Source organism: Plecotus auritus (assembly GCF_963455305.1).
Source record: "Plecotus auritus genome assembly, chromosome: 7".
In the NCBI taxonomy this organism is placed as follows: Eukaryota; Metazoa; Chordata; class Mammalia; order Chiroptera; family Vespertilionidae; genus Plecotus; species Plecotus auritus.
Window position 1 is genome coordinate 36729602 of NC_137774.1, and position 19527 is coordinate 36749128.

The 19527-nt window shown below is 58.4% G+C and overlaps 2 protein-coding genes across 12 annotated transcripts; both read left to right on the forward strand.

The window, feature by feature from the left end:
• Positions 1 to 95: 95 nt before the first annotated feature.
• Positions 96 to 11288, forward strand: WDR81 (WD repeat domain 81). Of its 3 annotated transcripts, none has more exons than XM_080679987.1 (10): positions 96 to 4133; positions 4825 to 4956; positions 5213 to 5403; positions 5528 to 5718; positions 5995 to 6160; positions 6239 to 6398; positions 7079 to 7768; positions 8376 to 8521; positions 8809 to 8988; positions 10056 to 11288. In XM_080679987.1, the coding sequence occupies exons 1-10, from the start codon at positions 467 to 469 to the stop codon at positions 10374 to 10376; spliced, it is 5844 nt and encodes a 1947-aa protein (XP_080536113.1). In that variant the 5' UTR covers positions 96 to 466; the 3' UTR covers positions 10377 to 11288. The 3 variants fall into 3 exon arrangements, 2 of the variants coding, with proteins under 2 accessions (XP_080536113.1, XP_080536112.1); XR_013961192.1 differs by having other exon boundaries at positions 347 to 4133; positions 7079 to 7782; positions 10056 to 11287; XM_080679986.1 differs by having other exon boundaries at positions 351 to 4133; positions 4849 to 4956.
• A 751-nt stretch (positions 11289 to 12039) lies between these two features.
• On the forward strand, positions 12040 to 19325 carry SERPINF2 (serpin family F member 2). 9 transcript variants are annotated; one of them, XM_080677326.1, is made up of 11 exons: positions 12105 to 12172; positions 12880 to 13057; positions 13502 to 13568; positions 13708 to 13746; positions 13846 to 13908; positions 14176 to 14377; positions 14853 to 14996; positions 15137 to 15340; positions 15804 to 15946; positions 17517 to 17721; positions 18309 to 19324. In XM_080677326.1, the coding sequence occupies exons 3-11, from the start codon at positions 13506 to 13508 to the stop codon at positions 18719 to 18721; spliced, it is 1476 nt and encodes a 491-aa protein (XP_080533452.1). In that variant the 5' UTR covers positions 12105 to 12172; positions 12880 to 13057; positions 13502 to 13505; the 3' UTR covers positions 18722 to 19324. The 9 variants fall into 9 exon arrangements, with proteins under 9 accessions (XP_080533448.1, XP_080533449.1, XP_080533454.1 ...); XM_080677320.1 differs by having other exon boundaries at positions 12106 to 12172; positions 12880 to 12981; XM_080677324.1 differs by lacking the exon at positions 12880 to 13057 and adding an exon at positions 13205 to 13404 and having other exon boundaries at positions 12110 to 12172.
• Positions 19326 to 19527: the final 202 nt, after the last annotated feature.

A 19527-nucleotide genomic window follows, 5' to 3' on the forward strand; every position in this document is an offset into this window, starting at 1 on the left:
GCAGTTCAGCATCCCACCCCTCTGCACTGTTGGGGCCGATTGGGGCCCCTTTCAGCTCCAGAGGAAGCAAAGCCGCCACCAGCTCTGAGCAGAGCGCTGGGCCGCAGGGGGACGAGGCCCGCTGGGCGGTGGCGCGGGTTGTAGGCGGGGTCCCGCCCGCCCCTTTGAGCCACGTGCGGTTGTTTCCGAGCTGGGGCGATCACGTGAGCCGCATCAGCTGACCCGTCACGGTGGAGCCCGGTGCTGGCACCGCTCTGCGTCCTCCCTTGCGCGCCCGGAGTGCAGGACCCTGCGGAGGGGTAAGAGCGCCCCCGCCCTCCTCTCTTCGGCCCGGGCCCACCCCAGCCGCCTCCGCCCCAGCCCCGGTCCCTCGTCCATCCCTACTCCGCCTATCTGGCACCCCGGAAGCTGTCGCGAAGAGGGCCGTGGCCTCAACCCCGCGTGGTCCCCAGGCGGCTGGGAGGGGATGGCCCTGGGGATCTGGGGACGGGAAGTCTCTCTTACCTCCGGGGTTGAGGGCTGGTCCCCGCCCCCAAACCCTGACATGGAGGAGCTGCTGCAGAGCGTGGAGAGGGACCTGAACATCGATGCCCGTCAGCTGGCTCCAGCCCCTGGGGGCAAGCACGTGGTGGCCCTAGTGCCCGCGCGCTGGCTGGCCAGCCTCCGCGAGCGCCGTTTGCCCCCGGGACCCTGCCCCCGGGCAGAGGGCCTGAGTGAAGCGGAAGTCAGGACTCTTCTGCAAAGATCAGTGCAGAGGCTGCCCCCAGGCTGGACGCGAGTAGAGGTGCATGGGCTACGGAAACGGAGGCTGTCCTACCCGCTGGGTGGTGGCCTGTCCTTTGAGGAGGGTTCCTGCAGCCCTGAGACCCTCAATCGCTTCATGCAGGATGTGGCTGCCCAAAATTATCGCAACCTATGGCGCCATGCATATCATACCTATGGGCAGCCCTATAGTCATAGCCCTGCCCCCTCAACTGTCCCTGCCCTGGACTCGGTAAGACAAGCTCTGCAGAGGGTCTATGGTTGCTCCTTCCTGCCAGTGGGTGAAACTACCCAATGCCCGGCATATGCCAGAGATGGCCCTTGTCCCCCTCGGGGCAGCCTGGCCTGTCCCAGTCTTTTGAGAGCTGAGGCCCTGCTGGAGTCGTCAGAGATGCTATATGTGGTGCACCCGTATGTGCAGTTCACCCTGCACGATGTGGTCACCTTCAGCCCTGCCAAGCTGACCAACAGCCAAGCCAAGGTGCTCTTCATTCTCTTTCGTGTGCTGAGGGCCATGGATGCCTGTCACCGCCAGGGACTGGCCTGTGGGGCCCTCTCTTTGCATGACATTGCTGTGGATGAGAAACTTTGCAGTGAGCTCCGGCTGGACCTGAGTGCTTATGAGAGACTGGAAGAGGATGAGAGTGAGGAGACGCCTGTAGCAAGGGACAGGGCAGGCACTGATTGTGGAGAGGAGCGAGAAGGGGGACCTGGGTGTCCTTCCTGCCAGAAGGAACTTAGGTGCCTTGTGCTAGACTGGGTCCATGGCCGCATCAGCAACTTCCACTACCTCATGCAGCTGAATCGATTGGCGGGTCGGCGGCAGGGGGATCCCAACTACCACCCAGTGTTGCCCTGGGTGGTGGACTTTACCACATCCCATGGGCGCTTCCGAGACCTGCGCAAGTCCAAGTTCCGCCTCAACAAGGGGGATAAGCAGCTGGACTTCACGTATGAGATGACGAGGCAGGCATTTGTAGCAGGTGGTGCAGGTGGCGGGGAGCCACCCCACGTTCCTCATCACATCTCAGATGTGCTCTCTGACATCACATACTATGTGTACAAGGCTCGGCGCACACCCCGGTCGGTGCTTTGTGGACATGTACGGGCTCAATGGGAGCCCAATGAGTACCCTGCCAGCATGGAGCGTATGCAGAACTGGACACCGGACGAGTGTATCCCCGAATTTTACACCGATCCCTCTATCTTCTGCTCCATTCACCCTGACATGCCTGACCTGGATGTGCCAGCCTGGTGTGGCTCCAGCCAGGAGTTTGTGGCTGCCCACCGGCTGCTGCTGGAGAGCCGTGAGGTGTCCCGGGACCTGCACCACTGGATCGACCTCACCTTTGGCTACAAACTCCAGGGCAAGGAAGCTGTAAAGGAGAAGAACGTATGTCTGCACCTGGTGGATGCCCACACGCACCTGACCAACTATGGTGTGGTGCAGCTCTTTGATCAGCCACACCCCCAGCGCCTGGCTGGGGCTCCTGCCCTTGCCCCTGAGCCGCCACTCATCCCTAGGCTGTTGTTCCAGACCATCCAAGAGAGCACTGGCCGGGAGGACTTCCCAGGGCAGCTTGCAAATGGAGTGGGCAGGCTGGTTTTGGAGGCTACTCCCTGTGAGGCTGGCTGGGCCAGAGACAGACCTGTGGCAGGGGAAGATGACTTGGAGCAGGCCACGGAAGCTCTCGATTCCATCTCCCTTGCTGGGAAAGCAGGTGACCAGCTGGTTCCCTCCTCTTCCTCTGGTCAAGCTCCCCCAGGCCTCCTGTCTTTTTCAGTGGCCTCAGCCTCTCGACCAGGCCGCAGGAACAAAGCTGTTGGGACAGACCCCGGGGAAGGCGAGGAAGGGAAGATTCTTCTTCCGGAGGGCTTCAATCCCATGCAGGCGCTGGAGGAGCTAGAGAAACTAGGCAACTTCCTGACCAAAGGTCTAGGGGGCCAGTTGGAGGTGCCTGAGCAGCCCCAGGTTCAGCCATCTGTGCAGCTGCGGGACCTCTTCCATCGGGACATGCAGGCACTGGGTGTCCTGTTGGCTGAGATGGTGTTTGCCACCAGGATCCGATCACTGCAGCCTGATGCGCCTTTGTGGGTACGCTTTGAGGCTGCTCGGGGGCTCTGCACACGCCATCCCAAGGAGATCCCTGTGTCTCTGCAGCCCATGCTGGACATGCTCCTGAGTGGACCTGAAGGCCCAGCCATAGCAGGGGATGGCACGCCGGGCCCACTGTTTGAGTACAGACCTGTCTCCCAGGGATTGCCCCCACCCTCCCCAGCCCAGCTCCTCAGCCCCTTCAGCTCTGTGGTTCCCTTCCCTCCATACTTCCCTGCGTTACACAAGTTCATCCTTCTGTACCAGGAGAGGCGCGTGGAGGACGAGGCTCAGGGGCGGGAACTGGTCTTTGCTCTGTGGCAGCAACTGGGTGCAGTGCTGAGTGACATCACCCCTGAGGGCCTGGAGATCCTGCTGCCCTTCGTGCTGTCACTTATGTCCGAGGAGCACACGGCTGTGTATACGGCCTGGTACCTATTTGAACCTGTTGCCAAGGCATTGGGCCCCAAAAATGCTAATAAGTACCTACTGAAGCCTCTCATTGGTGCCTACGAGAGCCCCTGCCGGCTCCATGGCCGCTTCTACCTATACACTGACTGCTTCGTGGCCCAGCTGATCGTGCGGTTAGGCCTGCAGGCTTTTCTTGTCCACCTACTGCCCCATGTCCTGCAGGTGTTGGCTGGTGTGGAGACCTCCCAGGAAGAAAGCAAGGGCCTGGCAGGGGCTGCCGAGGATGAGGAAAGCGGGCTCCCAGGGGCCAGGCCCAGCTCCTGTGCCTTTGGGGAGGAGATTCCGATGGATGGGGAGCCTGCTGCTTCGTCAGGTCTGGGGCTCCCAGATTATACGTCTGGCGTCAGCTTCCACGACCAGGCAGACCTCTCTGAGACAGAGGACTTCCAAGCGGGGCTGTATGTGTCTGAATCCCCACAGTCCCAGGAGGCTGAGGCTGTGAGCCTGGGCCAGCTGAGTGACAAGAGCAGCACCAGTGAGACCTCCCTGGGCGAGGAGCAGGCTGCAGATGAAGGGGGAGCCCCTGTGGACAAGAGCAGCCTCAGGTCAGGTGACAGCAGTCAGGACTTAAAGCAAAGTGAAGGCTCCGAGGAGGATGAGGAGGAAGAGGAAGGCTGTGTGGTGTTGGAGGAGGGCGAGGACGAGGGGGAGCAAGACGAAGTCACTGGGGCATCTGAGCTCACTCTCTCCAACACCGTGCTGTCCATGGATACGGTTGTGGCTGCTGGTGGTGGGGCAGATGGGGAGGAAGAAGAGGAGCCGCTGACTGAGCGGTCGGAGGGCCAAGAACAGAAGATCCTTCTTGGTGAGTACTTGAGCCTGAGTGTGTAGGTCAGTTCTCTGGTTTGCACTCAACATTTGTAGAGCATGTATTCTGTGCCAAGCAGTGGATCGAGCAGGTCTACACACAGCATAGATGTGGGCCTGTCCTCCTGGAGCTCACACCTAGCAGAGGAGATGCCACGTTCAAGACAGTCTTAAGCCCAAGTTAGGGTAGCGCTATAAAGAATACAACTGGGTGCTACGAGGGAATATAAAATGGGGCTTAGATCTAGTTTTCAGGGGTCAGAGAAGACTTTCTGAAAGTAGGGCCAGTTGAGGTTCAGTGGGTAGGAAGTAGCTAGGGAAAAGTATCAGGGTCTGCCGTGGGAAGAGCATTCCATGCAGAGGGAATAGCATGTGCAGAGCTCAGAGGCTGTCATGGTTCTATTAAAAATCAGTGAAAGGCCAGTGTGATTCAACTGAGGGAGTGGAGGGCAGAGGAGGGAGCAGAGATCAGACAGGGAGGTAGCCAGGGTGTCACTAATGAACTGGAGAAGAGTCACCGAAAGGATAACCTGGAGCAGCCCTAAGGCCAGAGTCCCGTCCGCCACCTCTGCACTGCAGTGGTGGTGTGGGGCGACCAGGCTCAGGCCGGGCTTCATGGCAGATTTGTAGCCAGAGTTGGCTAGGTGGGTGCCATGGGGTGGAGTGGTGAGCCACCATTATCTGACGAGCTCAGGGTCTGCTCCTCCCTGCAGATACTGCCTGCAAGATGGTCCGCTGGCTGTCCGCCAAGCTTGGCCCAACGGTGGCCTCCCGCCACGTGGCCCGCAACCTGCTCCGCCTCCTGACATCATGTTACGTTGGTAAGACCTGTGGTCAGTGCTGGAGATGAAACTTCCCCCAGGCCCTCTGTCCATCTCCAGCCGCCTCTAGGGGATCCTCCCCACTCCCACTGCAGACCACCTCCTGGGTCCTGGGTCCCATTCTGTAAGCTTTCTTCCTTAGGGCATGGGGCAGACCCCAGGCTAGAGTGAGTGGGAGCGGCTACCACAGACCCTGGAAGGCCAGCTGCCCTCCTGCCCTCTGCCAGCACTCAAGCCTCTGGCCTTTCCTTGGCAGGGTCCACTCGGCAGCAGTTCGTGGTGAGCAGTGGTGAGAGCCCCCCACTGGGTGCCGGCAACATCTACCAGAAGAGACCGGTCTTGGGCGATATAGTGTCGGGGCCTGTGCTCAGCTGCCTCCTCCACATCGCCCATCTGTATGGGGAGCCTGTCCTCACCTACCAGTACCTGCCCTACATCAGCTACCTGGTCAGTGTCCGATTTGGCAGGCTGGGGGCTGAGGGGCTGAGGAGCCCGAGGGCTGACCTGGGATCTTTGGGGGTCTCCGGGGATCTGTGGGGCAGCCTGGCCCTCATCCACTCTGTGTCCCTAGGTGGCCCCAGGTAGCACCTCAAGCCCCAGTCGACTGAACAGCCGTAAGGAGGCTGGACTGCTGGCAGCGGTGACTCTGACCCAGAAGATCATTGTGTACCTCTCAGACACCACCCTCATGGACATCCTGCCCCGTATCAGCCACGAGGTCTTGCTGCCTGTGCTCAGCTTCCTTACTTCCCTCGTCACAGGGTAGGCCCCTGCCCCATCCTGTGGGAGGAGCAGCCCAGCTGAGGGGCCGAGGGGGTGGGGACTGGGAAGCTTGGGAGAGAGTCCACTGACTCTGGGCTGGGTGTCCTGGTTCTGATCCCAGCTGTGTGACCCTGAGCAAGCCACACCTTTCTATGCCTCAGTTTCCTCTTCTGGCTTGGACCAGTTGGTCTTGTAGCACCTTTCACTTCCAGCTTTTGATAGATTCTGGGCAAGTCCCACAGTGTGGGGAGCTGGAGCTTAATAAGGTCTTTCCAGGTTCCCAAGTGGAGCCCAGGCCCGGACTGTCCTGTGTCTGAAAACCATCAGCCTCATCGCCCTCATCTGCCTTCGCATCGGACAGGAGATGGTCCAGCAGCACCTAAGCGAGCCTGTGGCCACCTTCTTTCAAGTCTTCTCTCAGCTGCATGAGTTGCGGCACCAGGTGGGTAGACCTACCTGGCTGGGGTGAGCTGGGCAGGGGCTGTGGACTCGGCTGACTCCCTGGGCTTCCTTCCTCCAGGATCTGGATCCCGTGGGCCAGAGTGAGGGCCAGCTGCCAGAGGTGGCCTTCTCTGATGGGCAGCAGCGGCTGGTGGACCCCGCCCTGCTGGATGAGCTGCAGAAGGTGTTCACCTTGGAGATGGCGTACACCATCTACGTGCCTTTCTCCTGCCTGTTGGGTACTGCCCCTCCGCTTTCCTCACACAGCCTCTGTGGCTATGTCTTTTTTCCTGGGAGGCCCTCAGAGTCAGTAGTGGGTGTTAAGCACAGTTTTCTGGGCCAGAGCAAAGGAATTTGGCCTCAGACTTCATGTCTCAATGTGACATAATAACAGGGACTGAGCGGTAGCCAGCAAGGAGGCACAGGAGTGGCCTAGCGTCTCCCTGGGGAAGGTGGGGGAATCAGGCTGACGCCCTGATGTCTCTGGGAGCTGCCTGAGAGGAATGAGTAGCCCACCGTTTACTTAGGTTCCCGCACGGTACAGGCTGGCCACTGCTGAGTGCCAACAGGTGTCATCTCCCTGAATAGGATGAACAGCCCTGCGGTCAGATAAGTTGTCATCCCTCCACTAAAATCTAAGCTCTGGGAGGGAGAGCATGACCTGTCTTGTTTGTTCTATTTCTGTGCCCAGCATATAGAGAAGATGCTCGCGTGTACATAGTGAATGAATAAGTCCACATTTTCCTGGGGAGCAAGTCCACATTTTCCTGGGGAGCAAATTGAGGCTCAGAAATGAAGAGTCACTTGTTCAGAGTTGCACAGCCAGTACCTTCCCTGTCCTCTGTGGTTCCCAAGCCCTCGGCTGGGTGGTGGCAGCCACCTGTTCTCTAATCTTAGGACCACTTCCACTTCCATCCAGGTGACATCATCCAGAAAATCATTCCTAACCATGAGCTGGTTGGGGAGCTGGCGGGGCTGTATTTGGAGAGCATCAGCCCGAGCAGTCGCAGCCCTGCCAGAGTGGAGCCCACTGTGCCCAACGCCGGCCTTGAGTCAGACCCCCAAGGTGGGGGCTGCTCCCAGGATGATGGCCACTCGGGGACCTTTGGGAGTGTCCTAGTCGGGAACCGCATCCAGATCCCTGACGACTCGCAGCCGGAGAGCTCCGGCCCACTGGGCTTTATCTCCGGGATGGGCAGTGGGGGCCTCGGCAGCGAAAGCGAAGACAATGCACTGAAGCGGGAGCTGCCGCGGAGTGCCCACGGGCTGAGCGGGAACTGGCTGGCATACTGGCAGTACGAGATTGGCGTGAGCCAGCAGGATGCCCACTTTCACTTCCACCAGATCCGCCTGCAGAGCTTCCCGGGCCACTCAGGGGCTGTCAAGTGCGTGGCACCCCTGAGCAGTGAGGACTTCTTCCTGAGTGGCAGCAAGGACCGCACTGTGCGCCTCTGGCCACTCTACAACTATGGGGACGGCACCAGCGAGACAGCCCCACGCCTCATCTATGCCCAGCACCGCAAGAGTGTCTTCTTTGTGGGCCAGCTGGAGGCCCCACAGTATGTGGTGAGCTGTGATGGGGCTGTGCACATCTTCGACCCCTTCACAGGTGAGCGGGCCCAGGTGAGGTCTGTTCTGTTGCTGTCACTCCGTCCTCTGGTAGGCCTCTGGAATGGGGCCCAAGGGTGGAGTGGTTGGAGTGTGGTGGTGTGTGTTTTGGGTGACCCAATGAAGCCACACAGAGGAGCAGTTAGGACTTAGAATCCGTTAGATCTCAGTTTGAATTGGCCCTGACCACTTACCTGCTGAGTGGTCTTTACTGCTGGAAGCATCCGTTTTTCCATCTGTAAAATGGAAATCAGAACAAATGGTTTAGCTTAACATAGGGGTTTGGCTTAATATGTAGCATTAGTACATGTTTGATAAATGGTGGCTCGATTATTTTTTGGCATCAGTGGAGGGAGAAATAAAGTTAAAAGGGCGGTTGGAGTAGCATTGAGGTAGACAGAGGGTGGTAGCATTCAGTCATTGCCTTGGGGATGGGAGTCTGGGCTGGCCATGAAAGCAGGAAGGCAGGAAGGTCAAGAAGCATCTAGCATTTTCTGGGATCCCTGGGGATATGGGAGGCAGGTATGGGTTGGTTGGGAAGATAGGAGGAGTTTAGACGCTTCCATCAGCTGCTGGAACCCCAGATCCACTGCACGTTTCCTTTCCAGGGAAGACCCTTCGCATGGTGGAGCCGTCGGACAGCCGGGTCCCACTGACTGCTGTGGCTGTCATGCCTGCTCCCCACAGCAGCGTCACCATGGCCAGCTCTGACTCGACCCTGCGCTTTGTGGACTGCAGGAAGCCTGGCCTGCAGGTCAGGGATGTCCAGTTGCCTGAGCCCAGGCCTGGGTGACCTCTGACGGCAGGGAAAGATCCCCAAGAGAGAAGGCCAGGGCGTAGTTTCTCTCTGGAGACAGATCACCTACAGCAGCAAACCCTGGTGGGTGGGACTCTGATGGGGGAGCTCTCCCCTTGATTGGGGGGACAGAGGCTCAGGCTTCCCAGTTGTGTGGGCTTAGGGCTGAGCAGGACCTCAGGGAGAGTGGCTTGGAGCAGGCAGAGTTGGCAGTGGCACCTCAGCTTGTCTTCCTCTGCCTGCAGCATGAGTTCCGCCTGGGTGGCGGGCTGAACCCTGGGCTGGTCCGCTCCCTGGCTGTGAGTCCCAGTGGCCGCAGTGTTGTGGCCGGCTTCTCCTCTGGCTTTATGGTGCTCCTGGACACCCGCACAGGCCTGGTTCTACGTGGCTGGCCTGCCCACGAAGGGGACATCCTGCAGATCAAGGTGACAGACCAGGGCCCCTTCCCCACCTCACTGCTCCGGGTCCCCACATCAGTTTAGGGCCCACCCAGTACAGGCTCAAGCTGATCTTCCTGATACCTGCCCAAGGACAGGTGTAAGGGAGCATCAGGAGCCAGCTTCACCGCGGGGCCTTGGCAGGAGGCAGGCCACGGGGGCGGGCACTGTGGGCGAGCTGACCCTGCTGCTCCCTGGAGATGTTCTAATGAGTAACCCTTGTCCATATTTGTCTTGCTTGGAGGATCAGGGGTCGGGTCCTGTCCGTGACCCAATTCAGGTTAAATAAAGCTCAGCTGGGAGGCTGTTTACTGCCCCCAGACCACTGAGCAGAGTCCATGCCCCCTGCTGGGCTGCTCTGGTGGGGGCAGGGGCAGACCGGGCATGGGGATCCTGCCCCCACCCATTCTCAATCACGAACCTCAGGGAGGCACGTTGTGTATGTGTGTGGGGGAGGCGGGGAGGCACAGGGCTACTTGTGGGAGGATTTTTCCTGGCAGCTCGGATTCCCTCCCCATCCTAAGTGGAGGCCAGGCCAGGGCACAAGCACTGATGCTGCTGGGGACAGGCTGCCGGGTTCCCTTCAGACCCCCCTACCCCCCCAGGGGACCCTGGGCTGCAGATGCCTCTAAATTCTGACTTTCTAATCCTGACTTTCCAGGAGGACTCTGGGGTCAGCCTGGTGTTAATCCTGGCTCTGTGACCTTGGTATGATTAGTTCACTTTCCTGAGCCTCAGTTTTTCTCTGTAAAATGGGAGCAATGACAGCATTTACCTCATAGAGTTGTTACAAAGATTAAATGTGGTAATGCGGCATGCCTAACACAATGCCTAAACGTAGTAAGTGCTCAAACTATAGTGATGACTAGGTTAACGATGCTGTAATGTATTCATCTTAATTAACATGAACATAATGTGGGAAGATGGCAGCCTGTCAGCTGCTCAGAACATCCTGTCTTCCTGGGAGAGATGGTGGGAGGAAATGGGAAGACCCTGGAGCTTGGTGGGCCCACGGGAGCCCCAGGCCCTGCTGAGGCTCTCCTCTCCCTGAGCAGGCCGTGGAGGGCAGCGTTCTGGTCAGCTCCTCCTCCGACCATTCCTTGACCGTCTGGAAGGAGCTGGAGCAGAAGCCCACACACCACTACAAGTCAGCATCTGACCCTATCCACACCTTCGACCTGTACGGCAGCGAGGTGATCACCGGCACTGTGGCCAACAAGATTGGTGTCTGCTCCCTGCTTGAGCCGCCCTCCCAGGCCACCACCAAGCTCAGCTCAGAGAACTTCCGGGGCACACTCACCAGCCTGGCCTTGCTGCCCACCAAGCGCCACCTCCTGCTGGGCTCAGACAATGGGGTCATCCGCCTCCTGGCATAGGCTGATGTGGGAGCTGGCCAGGCCTGGGTAGGCATATATCCTCCGGGAGTCCACCCCCTCACCCTTGTTTCCCCCTCCATGCAAGCCTCTGGCCCCATGCCCAGTGTAGCCCTGTGGCCTGCCAGCTAGGGTAGAGTGGGAGTCTGGGCTCCTGAACCCCCAGAGCCACCAAGGTTGTCAGGGGTCTCAGTCATGACTTGGGGAGACTGCTCCTGGCCAGCAGGAAGCAGGAGAAGGATCTGGGAAAGCATCGCTGCCCCTCTTCACCCCAGCTCTGCCCTCTGCGTCCACATGGGGACAGGGGTGCTCAGGAAGAGGAAGTGAGACTGGCTCTGCCCACCTACTTTCCAGCCAAGCCCCCCCCACTTCCTGCTGGGCTCTCTGTCCCTGTCCCCAAGCACAGAGAAGCTTCCCTAGTCCAGCACCCCATGGTGCTTGGGCTCCAGCCTCTCTGGTCCAGGAATGAAGGGCCTTGGGCTGGGGTTTAAGTGTCCACACAGCCAGGCCCTGCCCAGCGTGGGACCCGTAGGACAAGAAAGGTCAGAACCAGGGCAAAGAAGATGGACTGGGCTAGCTGGTGCCTGCCAGGAGTGGCCCCAAGCCTTGCCTGCTTACCCCTAACCACAGACAGTGTTTGTGCCTTGAACTGAGGAGGCAGCCCCTGAGCCCAGAACCCCTGCGAGGGGGTGAGATGGGGGTCCAAGACCCTGAAAGAAGGGCCAAGAAGAATTTCATCTGTGCATCTCAGGTCTCTCCCAGGGAACAAGAAGATCCTGGGGTCCCCGGGTCCTCACATTGTGGAGCAAAGATGAGGTCTGGGACTGGGCCCCTGCTGCCTCCTCACTATTTGCAATAGATGTAAATATGACCTAGATGTAAATATGACCAATAAATCCTTTGGAAGCGCCTTGGAACTGAGTGAGGCTTTTCTTGACGGTGGTGTCAGGTGGAGAAAAGTTGAGATCCCACCACTTGCAGGTCAGTGAGGAGAGGGTGAGGAGTAGGGCAGAAGGGAAGCAGGCTGGCCATTGTTCTTCAGGTGGCACAGGGAATAGGGCTTCTGATTCCTGCAGCCCCACGCCAGGTTCCAGAATCCTCACCCTTGGGCAGGTAAGAAGGCATTGCTCCTAGTGAGGTAGGGTGCTGAGAGAGGCTGCATCCCTCAGCATCTCGTTCCATCCCCTGCCTTCTGACCCAGGCTGAAGGCAGCCAATCAGGATCCTGGGCATGTAAGAGTGGGAATGGGCATCCTATCCTGGGTTCCCTACATATGCTCCTGCAGCTTCCTCTTCCCTCCCCTTGGGATGGGAGGCAGTTGTGGGGGAGAGGAAAGGAAGTGGGGACCTGGATGGAACAGCCCAGCTCTGTATCCTCGGGCAGGTTACATAGCCTCTCTGAGCCTGATGAAAGCGGGGATAATCCTCCACCTAAGGGGGTCTCTGGGAGGCTCCTGTCCTTCCTGGATCTGCTCTCTGGATGAGGATAGCCTCCTCCACTGTCTCCTGAACCTCCTTTCTCCAGGCTCAGGTGGGACCCAAATCCGTGTGGTTCCAGGTGGCTGTCTCAGGACTAGATGCCCTGGTGGGAAAGGGGCTTCCGGCCCCAATATCAATGTTTAATCGGATATGCAGGTCAATATTTACCAGAGGAGAAAGCAATCTGCACAGGGGTTGGCTGAGAGCAAAGGTCCTGGTGGGAGGGGAGGGCTCGGCGGGGCTGGCTGGAGCCAGAGCAGAGCGTGGGGAGCACCCAAGTATCCCAGAGGGACATTGCGTGCAGCAGAGAGGAGCCTAGAGGTAGGAGGGGAGTGCTAACGGCCTGCTCCTCGGGCAGGAGAGGAGGTAGGAGCTGCCCACTTGGTGAGGGGGTCTGGGCTGAATTTATTCAGGAGTCTGTTGTTTCCAAGGCTCCTGGGGTGATGAAAGGTGGGGGGTCCAGGGGAAGGCTCTCTGGGACTTGAAAAACTGGAGGTCATTTCTTGCCAGGAAGATTCAGAAGTCCATGTTGGGGATCAGAACCTCAGCCAAGGGCCCTGGGTGTGATGGGGTGGAGCCAGGGGTGGTAGAAGGATCCTCCAGAAGGACAGGCCCTGAGATGGGGGTGGGGTGTGTGAGACCCGCTCTGAGGCTAGATCTAGACTTCCCAGAGGCAGCCTGGGGCAGTGTTTCCCGAAAGTCCAAAGGTGGCTCTGGCCAGAGTCATTCATTGGGTTCTGCTGCTGGGTCAACAAGGTGGCTCTTGGGGCCACCCCACCACCCCTGCTGAGACCTCAGGGCCTCCCCAGCCTGCCACCCTTGTGGGCAAGGCCAAACCAGACCAGCCAGAAAAGGTGGGCCAGCTGGATAGGAGATGTGGGGAGGGAGCCCCAGGACAAGGCAGGGCTCCCAGAAGAGGGGCCTTGGCTAGGCGGCCAGCAGCCATTCCCGAGTGCCAGGCCTTGTACTCCAGGCTCACAAACACTGTCTTTTTTTTTTTTTTTTTTTTTTTAATTGATTTTTTACAGAGAGAAAGGGAGAGGGATAGAGAGTTAGAAACATTGATGACAGAGAAACATCGATCAGCTGCCTCCTGCACACTCCCCACTGGGGATGTGCCTGCAACCAAGGTACATGCCCTTGACTGGAATCGAACCTGGGACCCTTCAGTCCGCAGGCCGACGCTCTATCCACTGAGCCAAACCGGTTAGGGCACAAACACTGTCTTATTTGGTCCTCACAATACCCGTGGGAGGAGGTAGGGACCTTTGCCACCGTTTTACAAGATGAGAAGCCCAAAGGGGTAAGGGAGATGTCCAGGGTCCTCTGGCAAGAGTCTATCTGGATTCACAGGTCTGACTCACAATGCCAGGCCTTGGAGAAGGATGGCTTTCTTCGCTTTGATATTGTTTCCCCCCATGAACCAAAACACCCCCCAGAGCTGAGAGCCACTGCTGGTGTATTTTGGGGATTGTGTGCTGTAGCTGACGTTGTCCTCAGCGATGATGGCTCGGGACTCTGCCGGCCAGGGATCGTGTGGGTGGGATTCCATGGTGAGTGTTGGGGCTTGGCTCAGGTAACCAGTCAGATCATTGGTGACAGTGTGTGTGGCGGGGGGAAGTTGGCAACCAACCTTCCTGCCCCTCACAGGAACATGGCACTGCTCCGGGGTCTCCTGGTACTCAGCTTGTCCTGCCTGCAAGGGCCCTGCTCAGTGGTGAGTCTGGGCAGGAGTCTGGGACTGGGTAAGGGAGGGGAGGGGGGTATGGAGGCCATAGGTCTGAGGGGGCAGAGAAGGGCAGGAGGGTTTGGCTCTGAGGGGCTTCCCCCTCCTCTCCTCATCGCTTTTTCAACAGTTCTCTCCAGCCAGCGCCATGGAGCCCTTGGGCCAGCAGGTACTGGGAAGAGGAGCTGAGAGGCCCGCACTGGTGGCTCATGCAGGGTGGGGGACCTGTGGGAAGGATCCCTCTCCATTTGCTTCTTCCTTTCTTCAGATAGTGACCGGACCAAGCCAGGAGAAGCTGTCCCCACTTAGCTTCCTCAAGTTGGTCAACCAGGTACAACCAGGTGGGGCTGGGAAAAAGTGGGCGGGCCCGAGGGAGGGGGGAACAATCAGCAGGGGTGAGGGGACTGGGGGTGTGGCCTTGAGGTGGAGCGCTGAAGAGAGAGGGTGAGGGACAGAGGAAGGCATCCAGTCCCCAGAATGTATCAGGCAAGCCTGGGACAAGGCCCTGCTGCCCATAGGCCCAGGGGCTGTGAAGTAGATCTTCAACACAGAACCGAGTGACCCTTGACCTCCACTGACCCCTGATATATCCCTGCAGGAGCCTGATGGCCAGACTGACCTGAAGAAGGCCTCAGGAGACTGCAATGAGGCCCCAACCCCGGAGCAGACCCGCAGGCTGGCCAAGGCCATGATGGCCTTCACCACAGACCTATTCTCCCAGGTGGCCCAAAGTTCCACCCACCCCAACCTCATCCTGTCGCCTCTGAGTGTGGCTCTGGCACTGTCTCACCTGGCACTAGGTACTATGGCAGCACCTGTCCAGACCAGCAGAGCTAGGAGGCCAGTAGGAACTCACTACTTCAGAATGACTCCTCCATCGGGGTCACTTTGATGTTTGGTAAAAATGCAGACCCCTGGGTCCACCTCAAGTCTCTGTGAATCAGATTCCCAGGAATTGGGCCCAAGGATCTGCTTCTGGTGACTTTTAGGCAAGAGTTTGATAGCTACAATGTGTCCATTGCACTGGAGGATCTCGTTGTGGGAAACTGAGGCTCAGAGAGGAGTGACAATTTCATGAGGCGTGGTCACCCAGACTAGCAGCAGCAGACATGAAAGTAGAACTTGGGGGTCCTGTGACTCAGACCAGTTCAGTGGACATGAGGAGAGTGTGTGGTCCCAGGGGCGTGCTCACCGTGGGTACTTAGAGGGACTGGGGGCGGGCAGTGGTGGTGGGAAAGAGCCCCAGCCTGGCCACAGCGATGCGGTCCCCTCCAGGTGCTCAGAACCAAACGCTGCAGAGGTTGCAGCAGGTGCTGCATGCAGACTCAGGGCCCTGCCTCCCCCACCTGCTGAGCCGCCTCTGCCAGGACCTGGGCCCTGGGGCATTCCGAATGGCTGCTAGAATGTACCTGCAGAAAGGTAGGTGCTGGTGGTAGGGAGCTCCTTAGCTAGTGCTGTGGGGGTGGACATGGTGAGGGAGATGGGCTTGGCTTCAGCCAGTTGGATCATTGTCTGTGGAGCCTGAGCTCTGGGAACAACTTGCGGTCCCTTCTGTGTAGGATTTCCCATCAAAGAGGACTTCCTGAAACAATCGGAACATCTCTTTGGCGCAAAGCCCATAAACCTGATTGGAAAGAAGGGGGATGACTTGGCAAACATCAACAAATGGGTGAAGGAGACCACGGAGGGGAAGATTGAGGATTTCCTCTCGGAGATGGCAGATGACACAGTGCTGCTCCTCCTCAACGTCATCCATTTCCAGGGTGCGCTTCTCCTCTTCTCAGGTCTCCCACCCTGGCAGCTCCTACCCCTGCCCCGTAGGCTGAGCAGGCTGTGCAGCCCTCACTCTTCCTCCTCAGGGTGGAGCCTCTGGGTTGTGGCTTGGGAGAGAGTAGGAGACAGATAGTGGTGTGGCAGGGCGGGGGCCCAGGAACTGGATGGGGCTGTTGTGGAGAGAGTACCCTAGAAGGAAACCCGGTCTGAAAAGACCCAGGGGGGGGTTCCTGGGAGCATGGCAGGGTATGGGGAAAATGCATGTCCAGATCTTTAAAACTCTATAGAGAAGAGATCTCAGATCAACTGGGCATCAACTGGCCCAGCACCCTCTGGGGTCTTGGCCCCCACCTTTTGTCCCTGGAATGGGTTCTGGGTGGGATGGGGAAGAGGCTGGTGGTATAGAACCCACCCTGGTCCAGTCTATGTGGCCCTGCCCTCTGCTGGATGCAGGTTTCTGGAAGAGCAAGTTCGACCCGAGCCTCACCCAGAGAGGAACTTTCCACCTGGACGGGCAGTTCACGGTGCCGGTGGACATGATGCAGGCCCGCATGTACCCCCTGCGCTGGACCTTGCTGGAGCAGCCCTCGATACAGGTTGCCCTTGATTGGCCAGCCTGGGCCTGCATGCTGGGAGAGGGGAGGGAGTAGCAGGCTATGGGGCAGGCACAGGGGTGGGGAGGTGTGCCCTCACCTTCCTGGTAGTTACGTCCCTGGGGCGCATGGCTATGAAAGGTCTCACTATGCCCCCACCGAGGGGGACTGAGGCTCCAGGCTCTTTGAGATTCATTCATTCAACAAAACCATATTGGGCATTTGCTCTGTGCAGATACTATGCTAGGCCTTGGGCATTTAGTGGAACACAAGGGGAGCCCAGATCCCTGTTCTCAGGTGGGAAGACACGAAGTACACAAGTACACAAACACCAATAGGATGGTTTCAGTTCGTGATAAGTGCTATGAGGGAAAAACCTTTAAAAGGGGATCTAGGAGTGATATGTTAGATAGAGTGGCCAGGGAGCATTTTTTGAGGAGAGGGCATTGAGCTGAGACCCATGTGATCTCTAGTTCCGAGGGCTTTAGTACAAGGACTCATGGGTTGTGGGGCACCCCAAGCCTGGGAGATGTACCTGAGCTCTCACGCAGTGTTTCTTAGAAGGGAGGATCTGATTGGGATGCATTTGTCAGCATCCTGACAGGACATTCTGATTGGATAGAGTGTGATACCAGGCTATCTCAGGGGTGGACGCCCTTGCTTCTAGTCTAAATGTGGTCCCCTTGGCTTAGGCACTGACCCCTGGGGCCTGTGGCTGAGAGGGCAGTGTTGGGTAGTTTCACAAGGCCAGCAGGACACAGACCACATCTGCTTCTGCAGCCCTCCGGTGGGGGCCTGTGGACGAGGCCGGCCCTTGGAGCAATATCCCGGCTTCTCTCCAGTTCACCCTGAAAGGAGGATGGTCTGGTTTCCACCCCACCAGATTTCTTCCTGCTGCTCCTTCCCTCCAGGCTCTGTCCTGACCCCTCTCCTTCCCCCGTTGTCTCCATTCCTCCTTCTCCCTGACCTTGCTGTTCTCAGGCACTCGGCAGGCAGGCCAGGCAGCCAAATGCTGGGGGTCCTGCCACCCATCTGGGCCTGCTGAGAGCCTTGGAGTCCAAGCTGCAAGAGACCATCGAGACCGGGGGTTTTCATCTTTCCTTAGCTACAGAAACCTGTTCACATGAAATCCTTCCCCAGGTCACAGGGCTAGGCAGAGTCACTGTTGAAGTGAGAGTGGTGGAGAGAGGACCACCCTTTGCAACTGCTCTGCAGAACCTGGGGCAGTTTGAAAACCAGCAACCCAAGTGCACTGTATACATGGAGGAACTGAGAGGGGAACACAGGGGTTCTTCACCCCAAGTCACAGGGCTAGCAGGTAGTAACGGGTGAAGAGCTAGACAGACCATTAACAAGCATTATCCCTTTTGGTCACACGTCAACCTGCAATGTGGGTAGGTAGAGTTACTCCTCTTCACAGGGGAGGAATTGGAGGCTCGGGGAGGCTGAGCTCATACCTAAGCAGGGTGGACTGGAACCCTGATCTATGAGTCTCAGAAGCACATGCTGGCCCAGACCCACCTAGGTCTGGGTGCTTTCTGGTCCTCACGTTGTCTCCTTCCTTTGTCTGTAGGTGGCTCACTTCCCCTTTAAGAACAACATGAGCTTTGTGGTCATTGTGCCCACCTACTTTGAGTGGAATGTGTCCCAGGTGCTGGCCAACCTGAGCTGGGACATCCTGCATCATCCCTTGCTTTGGGAGAGGCCCACCAAGGTCCAGCTGCCTAAGCTGCACCTGAAATATCAGCTGGACCTTGTGGCCACCCTCAGTCAGCTGGGTAAGGAGGGGCCTGGGACAGCCACCTCGGCCAGGTTGGGCAGGGTGGATGAGGAGGAAGCCCCAGCTGGCAGGGGGTCGGGGACAAAGCTAGCCTTGTGTTCTGCCCTTTTTTGAGGCTTTAGGGGGCGAGAGGGTTTGATGTGAGTCCCGGGACTGTCTGTCCTAGTACGTGCTGGGTGGTCCAGGGAACGAGGACCTGCTCTGCCCGACTGTATTGCAGAGAATTCCAGGTGGAGAGTCTGGGTGGTAGGAGAGCCCTCTATGTACAAAGGACTCAGTCTAATGGAGTGGGCAGGTGAGGAACCAGGACTTAGAATTCAGCATAAGTAATAGAACAGAGGGCTTCTCTCCAGCTCACTCAGAACATTGAAAAGGCACCTGTCTGGACTTTGGAGCTGGGGATCAGGGAGGGCTTCCTGGAGGAAGTAACCTTTAAGCTGATACTTGAAGGTTAAGTGGGAATTAACCAGGCATCTGTGGGTGGAAGGTGTTTCCTGGCCAGGATGCCAGACACCCTCCCAGGCAGGTGCAGGCAGCCTATGGGGCAGAAGGCACCTCTGACCAGCTACCTCTTACCCTGGGCAGGCCTGCAGGAGCTGTTTCAGAACCCAGACCTCAGTGGGATCTCGGACGAGAGCTTGGTGGTGTCCAGCGTACAGCATCAGTCCACTTTGGAGCTCAGTGAGGCTGGCGTGGAGGCGGCCGCAGCAACCAGCTTGGCCATGTCCCGCATGTCCCTCTCCACCTTCAGCGTGAACCGCCCCTTCCTCTTCTTCATTCTCGAAGACACCACGAGCCTGCCCCTCTTCGTGGGCAGCGTGAGGAACCCCAACCCCGGTGCGCAGCGGGAGCACAAGGAGCAGCAGGATTCCCCTGACAGCAGGGACTTCTTCCAGGACCTGAAGGCCTTCATCCGCGGCGACAAGCCCTTCGGCCCTGACTTGAAACTGGAGCCCCTCTCCGAGGAGGATTACCCCCAATTTAGTAGCCCCAAGTGAGGGGCTGTGGGCTCCAGCATCCTGAGTCCCTGCCTGGGCCAGCCTCTCAATTCATGTGACTCTTTCCACACAGCTTTGTGGGATTAGGGGTGGGGGCCTGGGCGGGCAGTCCGGGGAGGAGGGAGCCATTCTTTCTATCTCCTCTTGGGGAGTTTGGGGGCGGGTGAGGTTGGGGGAGGAGCAGCTGTGGACCCAGTTTTGTCAGCAAGGTAGGTGGGTTATTCCTTAGTCACCTTTGTTTACCTGAGGGGGGAGAGGAGGGACTGGATGCCCTGGCTGGGAGAGGCGAGATGGGCCCTGGGGTGGCTCAGGGGCAGAGCACTGTCCTGGGGTTAGACACTGTGGTCAGCCTTGTCCTGCTCTGCATCTGCCATCACCTGCCCAAGGCCCATCAGCCTCCCCCACTGCCCCGTCACCTCAGCCTCCCCAGTGGTCCTTAGTGATGCCCACACTGCCCGGACTCCCTTTCCTTCCTCTCTCCTCTTCCTCCTCTGCCTGGGGTCTCAGGGGCTGAGGGGGGTGGCATTAGCTCCTTAGGGCTCTTTTGTAAAGTTTTTGTAGTGATTTTTATGCTACCTGAATAAAGAATGAATGGGCTGCTTTGATGTCACTGTTCTGGGCATGGGTGGGGGCAGGGGAGCCGGAGGGAGGAGGGGAGGAGGCCATAGCGAGATTGGACTGAGACTCAGCAGCCCTCTCTGTGCCACGTTTGGTCTCTGGCTGCTCGCCAGCCCTTCTTCACTGTGCAGTCCCCTCTGACCTCTCCGGGGGGCCACCTCCACACGGCGCCGCCTGGCTCTGCACTC

Coding starts and splice junctions, on each gene's coding strand:
- WDR81 (XM_080679987.1), top strand. CDS start 467: ATGGCCCTGGGGATCTGGGGACGGGAAGTCTCTCTTACCTCCGGGGTT. Junction 4,134..4,824: donor AGAACAGAAGATCCTTCTTG/GTGAGTACTTGA, acceptor TTATCTGACGAG/CTCAGGGTCTGCTCCTCCCT. Junction 6,161..6,238: donor TGCATGAGTTGCGGCACCAG/GTGGGTAGACCT, acceptor TCCTTCCTCCAG/GATCTGGATCCCGTGGGCCA.
- SERPINF2 (XM_080677320.1), top strand. Junction 13,909..14,175: donor TCCTCAAGTTGGTCAACCAG/GTACAACCAGGT, acceptor ATATCCCTGCAG/GAGCCTGATGGCCAGACTGA. Junction 14,997..15,136: donor TAGAATGTACCTGCAGAAAG/GTAGGTGCTGGT, acceptor CCTTCTGTGTAG/GATTTCCCATCAAAGAGGAC.